Source organism: Helianthus annuus, chromosome 13, assembly GCF_002127325.2.
Source record: "Helianthus annuus cultivar XRQ/B chromosome 13, HanXRQr2.0-SUNRISE, whole genome shotgun sequence".
NCBI classification, from domain to species: domain Eukaryota; kingdom Viridiplantae; phylum Streptophyta; class Magnoliopsida; order Asterales; family Asteraceae; genus Helianthus; species Helianthus annuus.
This window is the reverse complement of record NC_035445.2, coordinates 150,388,278-150,406,434: the sequence shown is the minus strand read 5'-3', so window position 1 is coordinate 150,406,434 and position 18,157 is coordinate 150,388,278. Positions and strand designations below refer to the sequence as shown.

The window sequence follows — 18,157 nt, the reverse complement described above, 5'->3', positions numbered from 1 at the left end:
ACAGGTTTCTGACGGCGCGCACAACATAAGTTTCAAACGTGATTATGACTCGTTTAACTACTTTCTGCCTCATGTTTATAAAACAGTTTTATGTTTTATGTACAAAGATGAATAAATTATAGATCCTAACATTGTAATTTTAATTATTTTAAAAATTAAAAAAGTCAAAGGGTGTATTTTTCAGTCAAACAGGTCTAATCGTGTCTTAACAGGTACCCAATTGCCAGCCATATATCTGAATAAAAGGGACCTGATACCAACAATGTGTTCTCTAACTATCACTTAAGTTGAACAAGTTAATAAAGTCATGTCTATGTGATTCCTCACCAAGTTAAACTAGGTAAATGTAACAAACTAGGTAATACAAAAAGACCCGACACTAAACTTTGGTTTGTGGACCAAAATATATTAAATTAAATCACATTTAAATAACATATCTACATTTTTTTTTGAAAGCTTGTGTGACTACGATGCATAAACATGGCACTAAGGCCGGAGGGTGTGGGGGGTTCACGTGCCATCTCACTGCCTATAGCGCCCCCCTCAGCGCCACCATCCACACTAAGCAAATTAAACCGGGGCGCCATTGATGGGGCTCCATCATGGTAACGAGGAAGAAGGGCTTTATCAGGTGGGGCCCACATCATTTTTTTTTTAATTTTGTTTAATAGGGGGCTTCATCCCACACCATTCAAGTTAAAAGGGGGGGGGGTGATAAAGCCCCCTGACTGACGTGAATCGTAGGTGACGCTGATGTGTCTTGATAAAGCCCCTAGGGGCTCCATCCCACACCCTCCAGCCTAATAATATAAAGTTTTTATTTGACCTTAAGCCGGATTAACGATATCAAGTGAAGGATGACGTGTCTTTCACAATCATTATCATATACCATAGTAGATGGTCTTATGTAAGGTGCAAAAAAGAAAAAAAAATTATTTTGCATCACATCTTTCTTAATAATGCAGGACAAGGGGTGCGTGTTTTATTAACAGTTTACACTACTATCTTTCTTATCTATTATATGATATATTTCTTTCAAGTTATATAAAGTCTGAATATGAAGATTTAATAAGAATGAGTTGATAACCAAAAAGTTATATAAAAAGACATTCGTGGTACAAGGGTGGTCCAATACATATTAAACCGCATTTAAATAACATATCCACATTTATTTTGTGAAAGTTTAGTGTGACACGAGGCATATATATACCCCTTAGATTATTAAATGTATGTGGCATTTATAATATAAAGTTTTCATTTGACTTTAAACTAACAAGAAAAGCCAAATAAATGATATTTTCCACACCGGACCCACTTCATGCTCCAATATACATTCAAACGTAGCTAGATATATTACACATGTCACAAATCTGCAGAATCTCCACTTGCCAGCACCTTGAAGGCAGCCAACTCTTTAAATGCAGGGTGCCCTACTAGCTTGTATATTTAGCACACGTGTCTCTTCCCCCCTTCAATTATTTAAAGATATTTTTAAAAATCAAATCTATATTAAATTCCCACAAAACCCTTTATATATCATTTAGTTTTGAACTCAAAGGTATCAACTTTTGTTCATCTTTTTCAACATTCGCAAGTAATACTCACTGACACTTTTCAGTTTTCTCTTTGAGCTTTGTGAATGTTTTTTTGATCTGGGGTTGACTTTGAGTTGACTTTTTGTGTGTTGTGTGGTTAGAATGGAGGAGAAATATGAGCCATTAAAAGAGCTTGGTTCCGGGAATTTTGGAGTGGCAAGGCTGGTTAGAGTTAAGAAGACCAAAGAGTTGCTTGCAGTTAAATACATTGAAAGAGGATCAAAGGTATGTGATTCTATTTATTGACCCAATTTGACTAGTCAGTTTAGTATTCACATGGATATAGTGTTTTAAACTTTGAATATAAGCTTGGGGTCAAAACAAGTTCTAGGCAAAATGGGTTTGGATCAAAACGTGCCGTTTTATAAAATAAAATCAATTTGGTTCATGTCAAAAGTGAATATAATTTGTTTATTTGTAGTAATAATAACAAGCACATAACTAGTACAATTTTAAAATATTCCATATTACAATTTTTATGAGATATACAGAAAAGGAAAGTGCTGAAATTTTCATGGTATGGTGAAAGGATATGGCTTGAAATATTTAGAGATGAATCTTCTTGTGTATAAATTTAGAGGTGCCAATTTCGACCCTTTTTGCTTAACGGTTTGGTTGTGTTATGTTTAATCTCAAACGGGTCATATAAAAAAAGATTATCTAAAGGGGGGAAGGGTCAACTACTCAACCAGGTCCGCCAAAAGTATACTTTTAATGCATACAACCTCCTAAAGCATTTTATTTAAACTTTTAATTCTTGATGTAATAATATTTTTTTATCATAATTTACACGTCAACTTTTATAAAAAAAATCAGAGAATATGGTAAAATCGTGCACGCGGTCCGGTTCAACCTAACCCAACGTGACATGTTTCCACAATCCCACTGTTAGTTAAACTACCCAAACCTGTCCGGCCTGCGGGCCCGCTAGTTTAATCCACTGTGTTAAATGGTATCTTTGATCTTGTGTGACACAGTGACTAATCTTGATCTCATGCTATTCAAGAACTTCCTTTATGACCGATTTTCGGAAGGTACTAACGCCGCATGTTCTTGTTTCAGATTGATGAAAACGTTCAAAGGGAAATCATCAATCACAGATCACTTAGACATCCAAACATCATTCGGTTCAAGGAGGTAACTATGTGCTTCTAGAAACATAACTTTCCACTCACTTCATGACAAAATAACGATATTCGCAAGCGGTTTGCAAGAAGTTAAACCAAAGATGAATAAAATTCAATCTTTAAACAAACCAAAGCTTACCAAGGGTATAACGGTCCACAGGTCCGTAGTATAAGAGTAATAAATGTGTGCAGGTTTTCTTAACTCCAACACATCTGGCCATAGTGATGGAATATGCAGCTGGTGGTGAACTCTTTGGCCAGATTTGCAATGCTGGCAGATTCAGTGAAGACGAGGTTCATACACGTCATCACTTTCTCTATTGTACAAATGAAACCGCGAAAAACTAACACCTTGAAATGATATTTTTTTTGTTAAAACAGGCTCGGTTTTTCTTCCAACAGCTTATATCTGGGGTCAGCTACTGTCATGCAATGGTAAAGATTGTTTTTTTTAGCATGCTAATAACTTTTAGTAATTTTGAGCTATTTATATTGTTTGTGTTTATCACTGTTTTTTTTTTTTTTTTTTTTTTTTTTTTGAACTTTAGGAAATTTGTCATAGAGATTTGAAGCTTGAGAACACTCTCTTAGATGGAAGCCGGACCCCTCGTCTCAAGATTTGTGATTTTGGTTATTCAAAGGTTAAAAAGTAAAAACTACCTTTGTTAGACAATTTTATCTTTTGATGTAAAGTTTTCGATTATCATGCACTTTCTGGTCGTATTTTCAGTCTGGCTTATTGCACTCTCAACCAAAATCGAAAGTGGGAACACCAGCGTACATTGCCCCGGAGGTTATATCTCGTAAAGAATATGATGGCAAGGTACTTTATTGCATCTTTTGGTTGGTTTGTTTTCTAGCAAAATACTAGAGGTGGTAAATTGGTGGGTCCCATGGGTTGGGTAACGAGTCAAAATGTTTGTTTTTATCATTTATGCATTAAATTACACTTGGGCGACTGTTTGACCCGTTTCCTTCATAAGCAAACCTTTAAAAAAAATACCCTTTTAATCCGGATAGAGAATAAGCATGACCACTTCATAAGTAAACGGATCGAATTCCGACACATAAAAGCATATCGTTATGTCTGATTGTCTATTTTGTGTTAGATTGCAGATGTTTGGTCCTGTGGGGTGACTCTTTACGTTATGCTTGTAGGAGCTTACCCTTTTGAGGATCCCAGAGACCCTCGAAATTTTCGTAACACAATCGGGGTACGATATATCAAAAACTGTTCAAATTATATTATACATATGTTCCTAGAAGAATAGAGATACATGCTGACTTTACAGTCAAAAGTCAAGACTTGCAATTTCCAGATTCAGAATTATTGTTAATTTGACATCATGATAACCACAGCTTTAATTCACATAATAAGTATTATCTAGCTCCGAATTAATTATATGCTTCTTTAACTTAAAAGAGTGTCATGACTCGGTTATAACATTGGGTTGTTCTTATTATATGCAGAGAATTCTGAGTGTTCAGTACTCGATACCTGATTATGTGCGTGTTTCCAAAGATTGTAGACACCTCCTTTCTCGTATCTTTGTTGCTAACCCATCCAAGGTACTATTTCTTTTTCAATATAGATGGCACGGCATGATGCAGAATCGAGAACGTCCGGCCATCTTCACTGAGCAAGAAATATATTATTTATAAAGATTAGAACAAAACTTTTATGATAGATAATATTGTTTATAAATATTAAAAAACTAAAGGTTGGTTTTCGTCTTCTAAATTGGTTCGATTATTTGGTTTAAGAAAATATGAAACTAAAGTTGCTCAATCATTTGTAAAGAGGATCACTATAGAAGAAATCAAGAAACATCCTTGGTTTAAGAAAAACATGCCAAAGGAGCTAGTGGAAGGCGAAAGAACAAACTATGCAAACACAAGCAGTGATCAATCACTTCAAAGTATCGAGGAGATCAACCGGATCATACAAGAGGCTAAGACTCCAGGGGAAGGGTCCACAAGGATTGGAAAAACAGTCATGGGTGAGGGGTCATCGGATCCAGACGACGATGAGATTGATTTAGACGACGAGATTGAAACTAGTGGGGATTATGAGATCAACTTTAAGTATTAAGTTACAAATACTAAGATATGTATGTTGAAAGGTGTGTTTTGGGTTGTTAATAGAGAATTTTCCTTTTGTATTCATGGATCAGTTGTTTGTTTACCAAGTTTGTGTCATCTTTTGAAAATGTGGGATAAATAACATGTACCATGTAGGTTTCGTAGTAGTTAGTGTCTAGGAATATCATAGCATTGCCCTAATGTCTTGTACATCACAACCCCAATGGCTCATTGTCCATAAATTGACAAAGCACATTATATTATAGAGTCACGCTCACCCCTCGAGTGAAAGTCACCACTCCCGTCTCATAAGCTGTACAATCCTCTAGTGACAGGTCATAAAGGCACCGCCCCAGTTGCTCTTATGACGCTGCCATAAGGTTAGTAATATATTTAATTACTTGAACTAGGCACTATTCCAAGGCGCTATCCATCAAATCTATACCGCTACTTCGACCATGCAAGACTTAGAACATTTACCATTTCCTTCATAAACTTGTTAGGTTTTCCATACTACCAATCCTTTTAAACATAACGTTCCTTTTGAAAGTAACTCATCAACATAACGGCTTAAAAGCCAAACATATCATTTTCTTTATTTGTGTCAAATCATGTGACTATGAAAACCTATATTGAGTAGGATTCTACAACATTGAAAACATTGCATATAATCAGTTAAAAGATCAACAATTAACCTAACATCTTATAGGCATTAATTCATTAAAACAGTATTCAAATCATTTATTAGTGCTATAATCATAACATTTTCATAAACTTTCATGCAAGCATCCATATCAAACCAAAATAGTAAAAACTGTAAAAAATGGGAATATAGAAATTACATGGGAGTAATTAGTCAAACCGGTCAATGATTCATATAAAACATGTCAACTTTCGGATGTTTCGTTGTATTTTTGCCAGCTTCTTTCTGGTGGGTTCTTTATAAGAGTTGAGTTTTGTTGGCCGTTCAAAAAAAATCAAGAAAGGTAGTGAGTACAATTTGGGGGAAGAAGATACATATGGTTGGCTTCTAGGTTATTAGGTAATTGAACAAAGCATGTATCAACCACAAAGAATTCAGTTTGCAGGTTTGAATACAGAGACTCAGATGACCAAACACACGGGGGTAGTATCAGATTACGTCGATCAGATGTGACTCGCAGTCGTATAAATATGTATTAGTCGTAATATCATATTGGAAGAGTAATTCCAATGATAATTCTGGCTTGATTTTCTGACAATTTGCTTCAGCACCTTCCACATTTGTGTGGTTATTGATCTAATATAAAATAGCTAAACCATTATATATTTGAAACTGGTAAAATTGTAAAATCTTTAAAGGGTATGTATGATATTTCTAGTTTGGTGTAGGTATGTATGATATTTAAAAATTATGTAGGGGTATATAGTTTCTAAACGGAACATGACTCGTAAAAAGTTTGTAGGGGCATATAGTTTCTAAACGGAACATGACTCGTAAAAAGTTTGTAGGGGCATATAGTTTCTAAACGGAACATGACTCGTAAATATTTTTAATTTCCAATCATATATACTAGGCGCATTGTAAAGATACCATAATATAAATCAACATATGTTAAGTAGAAACACTAGCAATGCTCTTAATTTAAATCTGCAATTCTAAAAAGCTCAATCTTTTTTAGCATCTTCTCAATGTCCTCCTTGGACACATTTCCACTCCCATCAATTACCGTACTTCTTTTTTTCCCCGTAGATTCCAACTCAGCCAAGACCTCAAGTATACCATTGGCGTCTATACTAAAGCAAACCTTCATTTCTTGCTTCCTTGCAGGAGCTGGTGGAATACCATGAAGATCGAACTCATCAAGGAAGATGTTGTCTTTCACTTTACGACACTCACCCTGATACACATCGACTGTAATAGATTCTTGGTCATCGTTAGCTGTCACATAAATTTTCTCTTTCATGGTGGGTATAGGTGTGTTCCTTGGGATTATTACATCCATATCTTGTTTTTTGACACGGGTACCAAGGGACAAAGGGGTGACATCTAAAAGTATCAAATCCTTCACAACTTGATTACCAATACCACTTAACTTTGCAGCCAACATCGCTGCACCGTAAGCCACAGCTTCATCAGCTTTAATGCTCTTGCAACGTAGTTTCGGGTCAAAAAACTTCTTCAACATTTGTTGTACCTTGGGAATCCTAGTCGACACACCAACTAGGACTATATCATCAACATCATGTTTTTGCATATTCCCATCTTTTAAACAACTTTCCACATGTTCAATACACTTTATAAAGAAACTAGCATTTAGCTCTTCGAACTTTGCTCGGGAAAACTTCATTGAAAAATCAATTCCATCATACAAGCAATCAATGGAAATCAACGTTTGTATTGCTGAAGACAGATCCCTCTTTGCTTTCTCACAAGCAACTTTCAACCTCCCCATTGCTCTTGCATTTTTACTCACATCTTTCTTTTGTCTTTACTTAAATTCTTGTACACAATGATCAACCATCGCCTTGTCAAAATCCTCCCCACCCAAACGAGTGTCACCCCCAACAGCTTTAACACTTATGGTTCCTTCCTTGCTGATAGCGAGAAGTGACACATGGAATGTCCCCCCACCCAAATCAAAGATTAAAACGTTTTTCTGGTGCGGGTGGTTTGGATCAGCAAAGTTGTCTAAACCATAGGCAATTGCAGCTGCTGTCGGTTCATTGATCAAGCGCATAACTTTGAGACCAGCCAGTGTACCAGCGTCCTTTGTTGCTTGTCGTCTGTCGCTAAAATATGCAGGTACGGTAATCACTGCATCTCTTACAGGTGTTCCGAGGTATGCCTCGGCAGCCTCTTTCAAGTTCTTTAGAATCATGGAAGATCTTTCTTCAGCTGAAAACTCCTTGTTTGCACCCATGTGTTCAAGTACAATCATTGGCTTATCACTAGATCCTTCAATAACCTTAAAAGGCCACGATTCTATGTCTTTCTGCAATCTGATATTGCTGAATCTGCTTCCCATAATCCTCTTCACATCTAATTAACATACAAAATAAAGTACATAAATTTATCAGCTAGCATCTTTGATTACTTGTGTGAATGTGTGATAAACATCAAAATTGTTCATCATATCAACTTACCAAAAATGGTGTTCTCAGGGTTCCTTGTGATTTGGTTTTTGGCACCCTCACCTACCAAGTGTTCTGTGTCGTTGAAAGCAACACACGATGGGGTAATGGTATTACCTTGTTCATTAGGAAAGATCTCAACACGATCATGTTGATCAAACCAGACAGCAACACAGGAGTATGTTGTTCCAAGATCAATACCGATTGGAGTTGCTTTAACTTTTGTCGACATCTTGATACAAGGAATAAATGCAATGAATACAGATCGTAGTATTAAAATTACAAAAAATAGGATCAGAAACTGCAGTTATATCAGTTATTTTAATTTTTATTTACTTGCTGTAACAATATAAACCAAGTTGCATACACCTGGCTTGCATGATATAGTCTACTCTTGTTCGTTTTGTCAATCACATTCGCTCGAGCCAGCGATTAATAATCAAACAACCTATTTGTCTAATCAAATGCATGTAATATATGATGTTACCTTACTATGTATGTGTGTAAAGATACATATTATAGTTTCAATCGGTTCTGTTTTTTTTAATCTTAATAATACTTTATATCAGACTGTTTTTTTATCTTAATAATACTTTATATCAGACTATTGTTGTATTAATCTAGATGCAAGGCTTAAAAAACGGAATCGAGCCTCGAGGCGTTTACCCTTCGCCTCACAAGACGTAAGCCCCTTGTTAACTGAGGCGTAAGCTCAAAAAGTCAAACATCAAAAAGACACGAATTTGAAATTGACACAGAAAGTCTATAGCCTCACCTCATACACGTTTTCTTACCGCCCACCTCAACCTTTTTTTTAAACCATGTCTAGATGTACTCGAAAAGTATTACTATTATTTGTTCATAATAACTGTTACTAGGCATATAAAAGACTGCATACCGCGTTCGTTTAACAAGTATTTTTTTAATGAATATTGAACTTAGATAGTGAGCTTTGAAGGATAATTACGACATAAAAGCTCATACATATGTAACTACATGGCAGCAAAATCTTTATGCAAAATTCATCTGAAATCAAACAACTAACTATAATTATTTCAAGGAGGAAGCAAACAGAAACACTTTATTGTTGATAATTTCAGTAAATATATATTTATGTACAACGAGAGAGACGGAGAATTAGAGTTTGCCTCAGCTCTACAAGGTGGCGGAACCAAAACTTTTTGATTGGGGGTCGTAATAGAACTTTTTTTACAAAATTTCTAGTAGGTATATTTATAAAATTTCCTTTATTCAAAGAATAAAATAAAACAAAAATGTTTTTTGTTGTACATCAGTCACTTCTTTTTACCAATGAATGTATCAACCGGTAATGTAATCTTCGAGGCCCCATAGCTTGAAGTCGTTGTAAAATTGCTTCATTTTCCAGACTTGCAAAAATATCTTTCTCAACATAGCAAACCAATAAATCTGTAAGAAAATTATCATCCATCTTGTTGCGTAAATTATTCTTGATATACTTCATCACGGAGAATGATCTTTCAACAGTAGTTGTTGCAATAGGCAAGACCAAAGCCAACTCAACTAGTCGATATACCAATTCGTATGTAATGTGATATTTCATCTCAACCATTTTCTTTGCAAGTTCTGCGATGTCACGAAGATCAGAAAATACTTTATTACTTTTCATATTTGAAATGTATCGGTCAAGTTATATCCTTAGTTGTCCTAGTCATAGCCACAAAATGTTCCGAATATAATTCCACAAGTCGTAATAACCTCTCACGATCAAAACTTTGAAATGAGTCTCCAGTATCAAGGCAAGTTATACACATAAGCAACTGTGAGTTTGACTTAGTAAAACGTTCATTCATCTCGTTAAAAAGAAGATCAACAACCTAAAATCATGCAAAGAAAATGTAATTATATTACCTAAAAGATAAGTAAAATATCTTTATCTAAAATAAATGACAATAATATACCCGGTAAATTTATCAACAGGAAAACGGTGGAGATACGTTTGTGGCTCACCATCACTTGTCCGTCTAACTCGGCCCGGAATCACATCTTCCATCCATATTAGGCATATGAATTTCATTTTGAGAACAAAATGAACTAACTTCTTCCATAAGTTCCTCCCAACCATCATCCCTATATCTCTTTATATCATATTTAACATCTTCAATCAATCGAACGACATTGCCAATATTTTGATTCTTTAATTGTAGGGCTTGTGATAGATTATTTGTCATTCTTAATAAGTTCAACATTAAATGCGCAACAAATACAAATTCAAAACTTTCCATTTTTCAGCCAAACTAAGTGCATTACCTCGAGTTTTTCCATTAGGGCCTTCTCTAGACAAAGCAATAAGCACTTCTCTCACTGGTTTCCACATGTCTAAAAGTCGATGTATTGTTTTAAGATAAGAACCCCAACGAGTTTCGCCGGATCGAGCTAAGCTCATTTCTTGGTTTTTACCTTTTCCTGTACAAAGTTCACCCATTTCTATACGTTTCACGAAATCATCATATTGTTTTTGACAGATAACATCTTTCCTTTTACATGAAGCTCCAACAATATTTACATCCTTGCAAGGTAATCAAACAAATTACTCCCCGACGCATATTCAGATGGTGTAGCTACAACGACTAACTGCAACTGATGAGCAAAACAATGAATATAAAATGCATGCTTATTTTCATCTAAGATTTTTTTAATCCATTTAGCTCACCACACATATTGGAAGCTCCGTCATAACCTTGACCTCTAGCTTTAGACATTGTTAGACCATGTTTTGAAAAAAAAATATCAATAACACTTTTTAAAGATGATTCACAAGTGTCAATAACATGCACTACCCCAATAAATCGTCCGATAAGTTCCCCACCAATCAACATATCTCAAAACCGCTGCCATTTGCTCTTTTATAGAACAATCACGAGACTCGTCAATAAAAAGAGAAAAGAACTTATCTTTAACCTCATTCACAATAATGTTTCTTACTTCCGTGGCACAAGCATTAACAATTTCCTTTTGAATTTTAGGTGAAGTCAATTGATTATTTCCAGGAGCATTTGAGTTAAACACCTTATTTACTTCATCATTGTGCTCACAATACCATTTGACAAGTTCAAGAAAATTACCTCGACTATTAGAACTTATAACCTCATCATGCCCGCGAAAAGCCAAAACTTGTTGTAAAAGGAATCGAATCACATCAACAACAGTGGTTAATCGAATACGATAATCAATCTCATATTGCTTACAATTTCTTGACATCATATAGTTTACATTATGTCTTTGATCTTTGAATGCCTCGAGTTGAACTCTTGCATGATTATGTCTACTATTATGACCCCCTTCATGATCACGAAAATTCTCACATGCCTTTTTCGAGTTTTTAAAACCATGATTGATAAAAATATCTTCCCCATTTTTATTACCAGTAGGGAAAAGATAACACCCTAAACAAAATGCGGCATCTTTAGATACACTATATTCTAACCAACAAAAGTTGTCAAACAATGTTTCTTGAAATTTTCTCATAAATCCACAAATAACTTTCTTTTTTTAGGGAAAACATGACCTTTTGGTTGACAAGGACCTTTCATTATGTACCGTCTTCTTACTTCTTCATGTATATTACTTGAATAATCATTTATTGGTTTACGCAATGCCGGGTGACCAACAATTTCATCTTCAGATAATTCAAGTTCATCTCGACTTCTTGTGTTACTATTTTCACTAGAGTTTAATGGATTTGATGAAGTCGCGATACTTGGTTTGGGTTCTCTATTAAAATACCTTTGTATCTTTACATTTCTACGATTAAAACAAAATTAACTTAGGACATAAAAGTTTATAAATCAATTGATAATCCAATTCAAAAAATAAAACAAATCTAATTCACATTCACAGTAAATCTATAATATAAAATTGTTGAAACAGTTTAACTCATGAATATGAAATAATATAATAATTAATAATGAAAAAGGAAAAAAACATACTTCATAATGTGTTTTTGAAAGACCAACAAAAATTTTTATTCCATACCATCTGGGCAACCAACTGTTAGCCAGATGAAACACCAAAATCATACAACAATTTTAAAAACATCATACACCATATACACCGATATTAATTAAATCAAAATTACACCAATCACCCCATGAATTGCTAGCATTCTTGACTCTACTTTTCAGCCACGTATACCCAACCATCTTGATTTCCTCCTTCGTCCTGTTAACATATGGTTGTTTTCCTTCGAAGACCGCCTTGTTTTAACACCTCGAAATAACCCATACGGCCGCTTGGGTTACCAAACTAACCACTTTTTTCCACCTATGTGAACCTCTGTTGCACTTACATATATTTGCCAAGTCTTTTAACTCTAAGGCAAAAACGTGTTGTATTTTACACCACCGAGATACAAACTCCCAAATTTGATCCACAATGCGACATGAGGCGAATAAATGTAAGGCTGTTTCAACCTCCTCTCCGCACATTTTGCAGCGATTATCCTGAACTATAACGTTACGTCTAGCCAAGGCTGCATAGGTCGGAAGTTTATCTTGAATTAATCTCCAAATCAAGAAGTTAACCTTTTTGGGAGACCAATTGTTCCACTCAAAATCTAGCCCAGGATCTGCAAAAATCAAATGTTGCATCTTCTCTTTGACACTACTCACCGAGAACCTGCAGGAACTGTCCAAAACCCAGCTCCATTTATCCGCACACGACCCGATATCATAACTAGCGACAACATCCGAAAGGTCATTCAACTCGGATAACTCAGCCGTATTGGACGGTAACCTAATCCACGTAAAAGCCAGCTCCAAACCATCGGATCCTACCAACACACGCTCCTTAATAAATGCATTTTTGTGTCTCTCCAACTGAAACAAGGCCAGAAATCTATCGCATAAAGGTTCCTCAAATAGCTATCTCTCTTTCCAGAAAGATATTTCACTTTCGCTTCCCGGAGACCCGCGAAACAAAGACTCCAAACACAAACCCACTGCATTAAACTCTCCTTTTAAATTGTAAATTTGTTTCCACGGACTCGCCACAAATAATTTTGCTGGAATAAAACTCCACATTCTTGAGTTGTTATGTACCTCCCACACCACTTTTTTCCATAAACTATCCCTTTCCACCTTAAACCTCCACCACACTTAGATAAATTGCTAAATTCACCACTCGAAGAGATCCAAACCCCGTTCCCCCAAAATCTTTTGGCATCATCATGCTCTTCCATGCAACCCACTTCATTTTTTCTTTCTCAGGAATCGATCCCCATAAGAACTCTCTACGCAACTTTTCTAACTTTTTTATCACCCCCATGGTGCCTTATATAAGGAAAAATAATATGTAGGCAAGGCATTAAGGACGGAACTTACCAAAGTAATGCGGCCACCAAAAAAGATTGTATTTGCCTTCCAAAGGGACAACCTCTTTTGAAATGTTTCCACCACCGGATCCTAATTATTGATCAAGTTCATGTTAGCTCCCAGTAGTAGTCCCAAATATTTGAAAGGAAACGATCCTCTCGTGCACCCCATCATATTCGCCAATAATTGAACTTGAGTATCCTCAATTCCAACCCCATAAAGACTATTTTTTTTCAGGTTTACTTTCAGTCCCGAACTTAAATAAAAACATATAAGTAGACGCTTCAAATTTATCAAGTTATTAAAAGACCACTCACCCACAAAAATCACATCGTCGGCATAAAGGAAATGAGAAATTGGAGCCTCGTTTGGTGACAGGCCTAATCCTTTAAACACCCCGATATCACATGCCTTTTTCATTACGCCAGGTTAAAGCTTCCATTCCAAGTACAAACCGAAATGGGGACAGTGGGTCACCCTGCCTCAATCCTCTCGTACAAGTAAATTCTTGTGTTGGGGAGCCATTCACGAGAACCGATGCCCGAGCCGAAGTTACAATAGACATAACCCAGCTACGCCACTTAACGGGAAAATTCATTTGACAAAGCATAGAGTTAAGAAATTCTCCACTTAAGGAGTCATATGCTTTCTCAATATCAACTTTCAGGATCATCCCTTCCCTTTTATTTCTTTTCAGCCATGGTATAACCTTATTTAATATTATGACCCCATCGAGAATGCTCCTCCCTGCTAAGAATCTCGTATGTTCCTCCGAGACTAATTTGTCAATTACCATCTTCAATCTATTAACGAGTACCTTTGAGACCACTTTGTTTATACAACCAATTAATCTAATCGGTCGGTATTCATGGAGACCACCTGGATCAGAATGCTTTGGGATAAGAGCAAAAGGACGACATGCAACCATTATTTAACTGTTCGGCCGAATAAAAGTGCTGAAATAGTCTCATGAAATCCCCTTCCAACACGTCCCAAAACCTTTTAATAAATTTTAGATTGATACCATCTGGGTCGGGGGCCCGGTCACCGTCACATTCCCAGACTGCACTTTTAATCGCAGTTAACATAAAAGGACTAACCAAGGCTACGGCTTCTTCATTTGACACTTGTGATAAAAACGGACACTGTAACACCGGCCTGGAGTTTAATGGTTCTGCGAACTTGCATGCAAAAAAAAGAGAAAACGTGGTCTTTTACCGATGGGGGATTCACGACCCATACATCGTCAATATGTAAACCATGGATTCTATTGTTGCTTGTGTTGGCGTTGATGACCCCATGATATAATATTAGATGCCGATGGAATGGTGGACCTGACTTGTCCACTTCAAATCTCAAGAATCAAAATAAAGCTTTTCCAAGAAGAAAGAACAGGTCTGTGGCACAGTAAAGTTTTCATGAGATAATAAAATAAAACATTAAAAATTTAGGTTTTTAATTTTAGGCTAAAATCAAAATTTATTTTTTATATAAAGCCCTATTCCCCTAAAGCCCATTAATGAATATTAAAATGAATCAGACATGATGTGTTTCACTTTTCAAAAACCCAACTCTTTATCTTCTTCATTCCACTAAACATTTAGCTAAAGTCCATCGGATCACCAAGCGCTATCGTCAGACCACCGCTCGCCGTGGCCGGACCGTCGCATGTCTGCCGGAAAATCTTTGAAGATCTCTATTTTTTGTCTATTCTAAATCTTTACGCAACATAATCAGGAGGTTCAACTGTACAAAATAAATTTCGTCAAGTACCAGGTAAACTAAAAATTTTGCTGGCCGGAGGGTCAACCAACCCCCTGACCCTCTTGTGGTTCTGCCCCTGGCTCTACAAGAATGTATATGTGATGGTGGAGCGGAGGTTTGACTTTTGGGCGTCAATTGATGTACAGAAACCCTAAATGGCGTTTGAGCGCCAATTGAATTATATTTATTATAATTTTTTTTTCCTTGAACCGGAGACGGTGAGCTTTGGCTATACAATGTTTCCTGCGGTCGCAGGCGTATGAGGCCGCCTTTTGCCATTAGGTTACCTTTGCGGGATTAACATCTACCTAATTACGATCACGTAGCCATGTTCGATTCGAACATTGGCTTGACCATAATGGTCTTAACCGAAAGTCAAAGAAAATTACGATTTTGCTTGACTTTCGGCTTTCAAAGCCTATAAAATGTAAAAGAACTGATAATGAGCACTTACTAGTGATCCTAGGAATGTTTAGAACTTCAAGGAAGCTCCCAAAAATGATTAGGAACTTACAAAGCAGAGCAGAAGATAGAAGTGAAAGTATGAAATGAGCACTTGAAAACTTTGATCAAACTTGCTATTTTTAGCAATTGAGGATGAACAAGATGATGTCAAGTGTTTAGCATCATTCTAGGATTAATATAAGTGTTTTGGTGTCACAACCCCCGGTCCCTAGTTCCCGGGAACGGGCGGCCGTGAACCAGTTTTGGTGGTATCACATTTATTTATCCAATTTAGCAGCGGAAATTTTCATCAGGACCGTAGTTAGGAAATATTTAATCAGAGTAAACCACCATGTTTTATCACATTAAACATATGGGTAAAAACCCAAGTTTTCAATACACACGTTTCATAGGAATAAATCCTATTTATTTAATAAAAACATCCATTTTATTCTTAGGTAACTTTATTGCCACTTTTCCAAGCCTCCAGTGCTGTCCAGCTGGCTTCCATTTGGCTTTCACATATTGTTACCTGAAACGCGTTTTTAAAACATTTTGTCAGTGGGAAATACTGGTGAGTGATTCCCAGTTTAATCAAGTTTAAGTAAAAACCCATTTGCAGTATTGAGGGCACATCCGCAATTACATTTGTATTCAAGACATCGCAATTAACATCAGTGGTACGGTCATACTCAACTTATGGGATGTTACCACGCCAGTAACCAATTTTGTATACAAAACCCCAACATACCCACTATAATTGTATTCTTTACAAATACTCAATAACTGCTTTGTATATATTTAATTAAGTGAGGTTTTGTAAAAACAGTAAACAAAAAGGTTTACAAAAAGTGAATCAACTCACATTGCTGTTTTAGGTTTTTCGTAAGGGTTTCCTGGAGATAATCTATAAATTACACAAATGCACGTGTGTTAGTATAATAACCCATTTTAACATTAGTAATACCCTCCCCGAGACGGCATTCCAACGACTACGTCGGGCAGAACCACGACAGCCGTTACGGAACCCTAGATCAATCGGGCAGCGTATCTAATACGTCTCCAGGGGTTACAATACTTACATCGTAGCAGAACCTCGCTATTTTAGGGGGTATAATACCCGGGTATAGTAACGCCACTACAGAAAATTAAGAAAGAAAGAAAGGAAATGAGCGAACAGACTGAAGGCCCGTTGCCTTCTATTTATAGGGCTGATATCGCGTCTTCACGCGGCCCGCGTTAAGTAAGGCTAACCCTTACGCGGCCCGCGTCAATCTCCGGTCAACGTATAGCTTGGCCCGGTCACCCTCTAGACTTGACACGGTGATGACACGTGTCATCACCGGGCTGCGCCACATTCTAGGTCGCTCGCGGCCCGCATGGACTTAAGCGAGATCATACGCGGCCCGCATGAACTTAAGGTTTTGGCGAAGTCTGGCTATATCCTGATGCGGCCCGTGTTAAGTTGAGGTGAGGTCTATGCGGCCCGCCTCAACTTAATAATTATTGTTTTTAATTTATTTTATATGTTATATTGTATATTGGGCTCGGTTTTCACATACGGGGTGCATATAAAAACATATTGAGACATTTTAAAATATATTAGGGTGTCGAAAATTTATGAAGGTGTCAGTTTTACCGAGGGTTGTTATATCCTCCCCACCTTGTTTTAGAGCTCGTCCTCGAGATCTACTGAAACAAGTGTGGATATTTCTTTTGCATTTCTGATTCAAGCTCCCATGTGTATTCAGGTCCTCTTTTGGAGTCCCACTTTACTTTGACCAGAATTAATCTCTTATGCTTGATATTTTTAATTTTCCTATCTTCAATTTGTAGAGGCCTCTCTACAAATTTGAGTTGTTCATTAACCTCTATATCCTTGAGAGGTACTACGAGTGATTCATCAGCTAGACACTTTTTGAGATTAGATACATGAAATACATCATGTATTCCTGCCATTTCCTCTGGCAGTTGTAGCTGATAGGCTACAGGTCCTATTCTTTTAAGAATTTTGAAAGGTCCAATATACCTAGGACTAAGCTTTCCTCTTTTAATGAATCTTACCACTCCTTTCCAGGGAGAGACTTTTAATAATACTCTATCTCTTACTTGAAACTCTAATGGTTTGCGTCTGTTATCGGCATAGCTCTTTTGTCGATCACGTGCTGCTTTCAGTCGTTCCTTGACTTGAATGATTTTGTCAGTTGTTTCTTGTACTATCTCAGGTCCAGATAATTGTTTTTCCCCAATTTCTGCCCAACAGACTGGGGTTCTGCACTTTCGTCCATAAAGTGCTTCGAATGGTGCAGCATTGATACTTGTGTGATAACTGTTATTATAAGAAAATTCTATTAAAGGTAAGTGTTCGTCCCAATTACCTCCGAAATCAATTACACAAGCTCTAAGCATGTCTTCCATCGTCTGGATTGTCCTCTCGCTTTGTCCGTCCGTTTGAGGATGATAAGCTGTGCTTAGATTTAACCTGGTTCCCATTGCTTTTTGGAAACTTGACCAAAAATGAGAGGTAAAATGGCTATCCCTATCAGAAACAATTGATAAAGGAATTCCATGTAATGAAACAATTTCATTTACTTATAATTTGGCTAATTGTTCCATACTAAAGGTTTCCTTCATTGGTAAGAAATGAGCTGACTTGGTTAGTCTATCTACAATCACCCAG

General features: G+C 36.6%; 2 protein-coding genes across 2 annotated transcripts in view; one reads left to right on the top strand and one right to left on the bottom strand.

Moving 5' to 3' along the window:
• The first annotated feature begins 1,554 nt into the window (after positions 1-1,554).
• On the top strand, positions 1,555-4,932 carry LOC110899792 (serine/threonine-protein kinase SAPK3). The gene is made up of 10 exons (XM_022146682.2): positions 1,555-1,594; positions 1,697-1,820; positions 2,658-2,732; positions 2,915-3,016; positions 3,104-3,157; positions 3,271-3,363; positions 3,453-3,545; positions 3,832-3,936; positions 4,193-4,291; positions 4,524-4,932. Exons 2-10 carry the CDS (start codon positions 1,698-1,700, stop codon positions 4,812-4,814), a joined length of 1,035 nt encoding a protein of 344 aa, XP_022002374.1. The 5' UTR covers positions 1,555-1,594; position 1,697; the 3' UTR covers positions 4,815-4,932.
• A 1,491-nt stretch (positions 4,933-6,423) lies between these two features.
• LOC110899791 (heat shock 70 kDa protein 18) overlaps positions 6,424-18,157 on the bottom strand; it is a 29,049-nt gene continuing 17,315 nt past the window's right edge. The window contains 3 exon segments of the mRNA XM_022146681.2: positions 6,424-7,826; positions 7,931-8,137; positions 12,211-12,220. Of these exon segments, the coding sequence (XP_022002373.2) occupies positions 6,424-7,826; positions 7,931-8,137; positions 12,211-12,220 (1,620 nt within the window).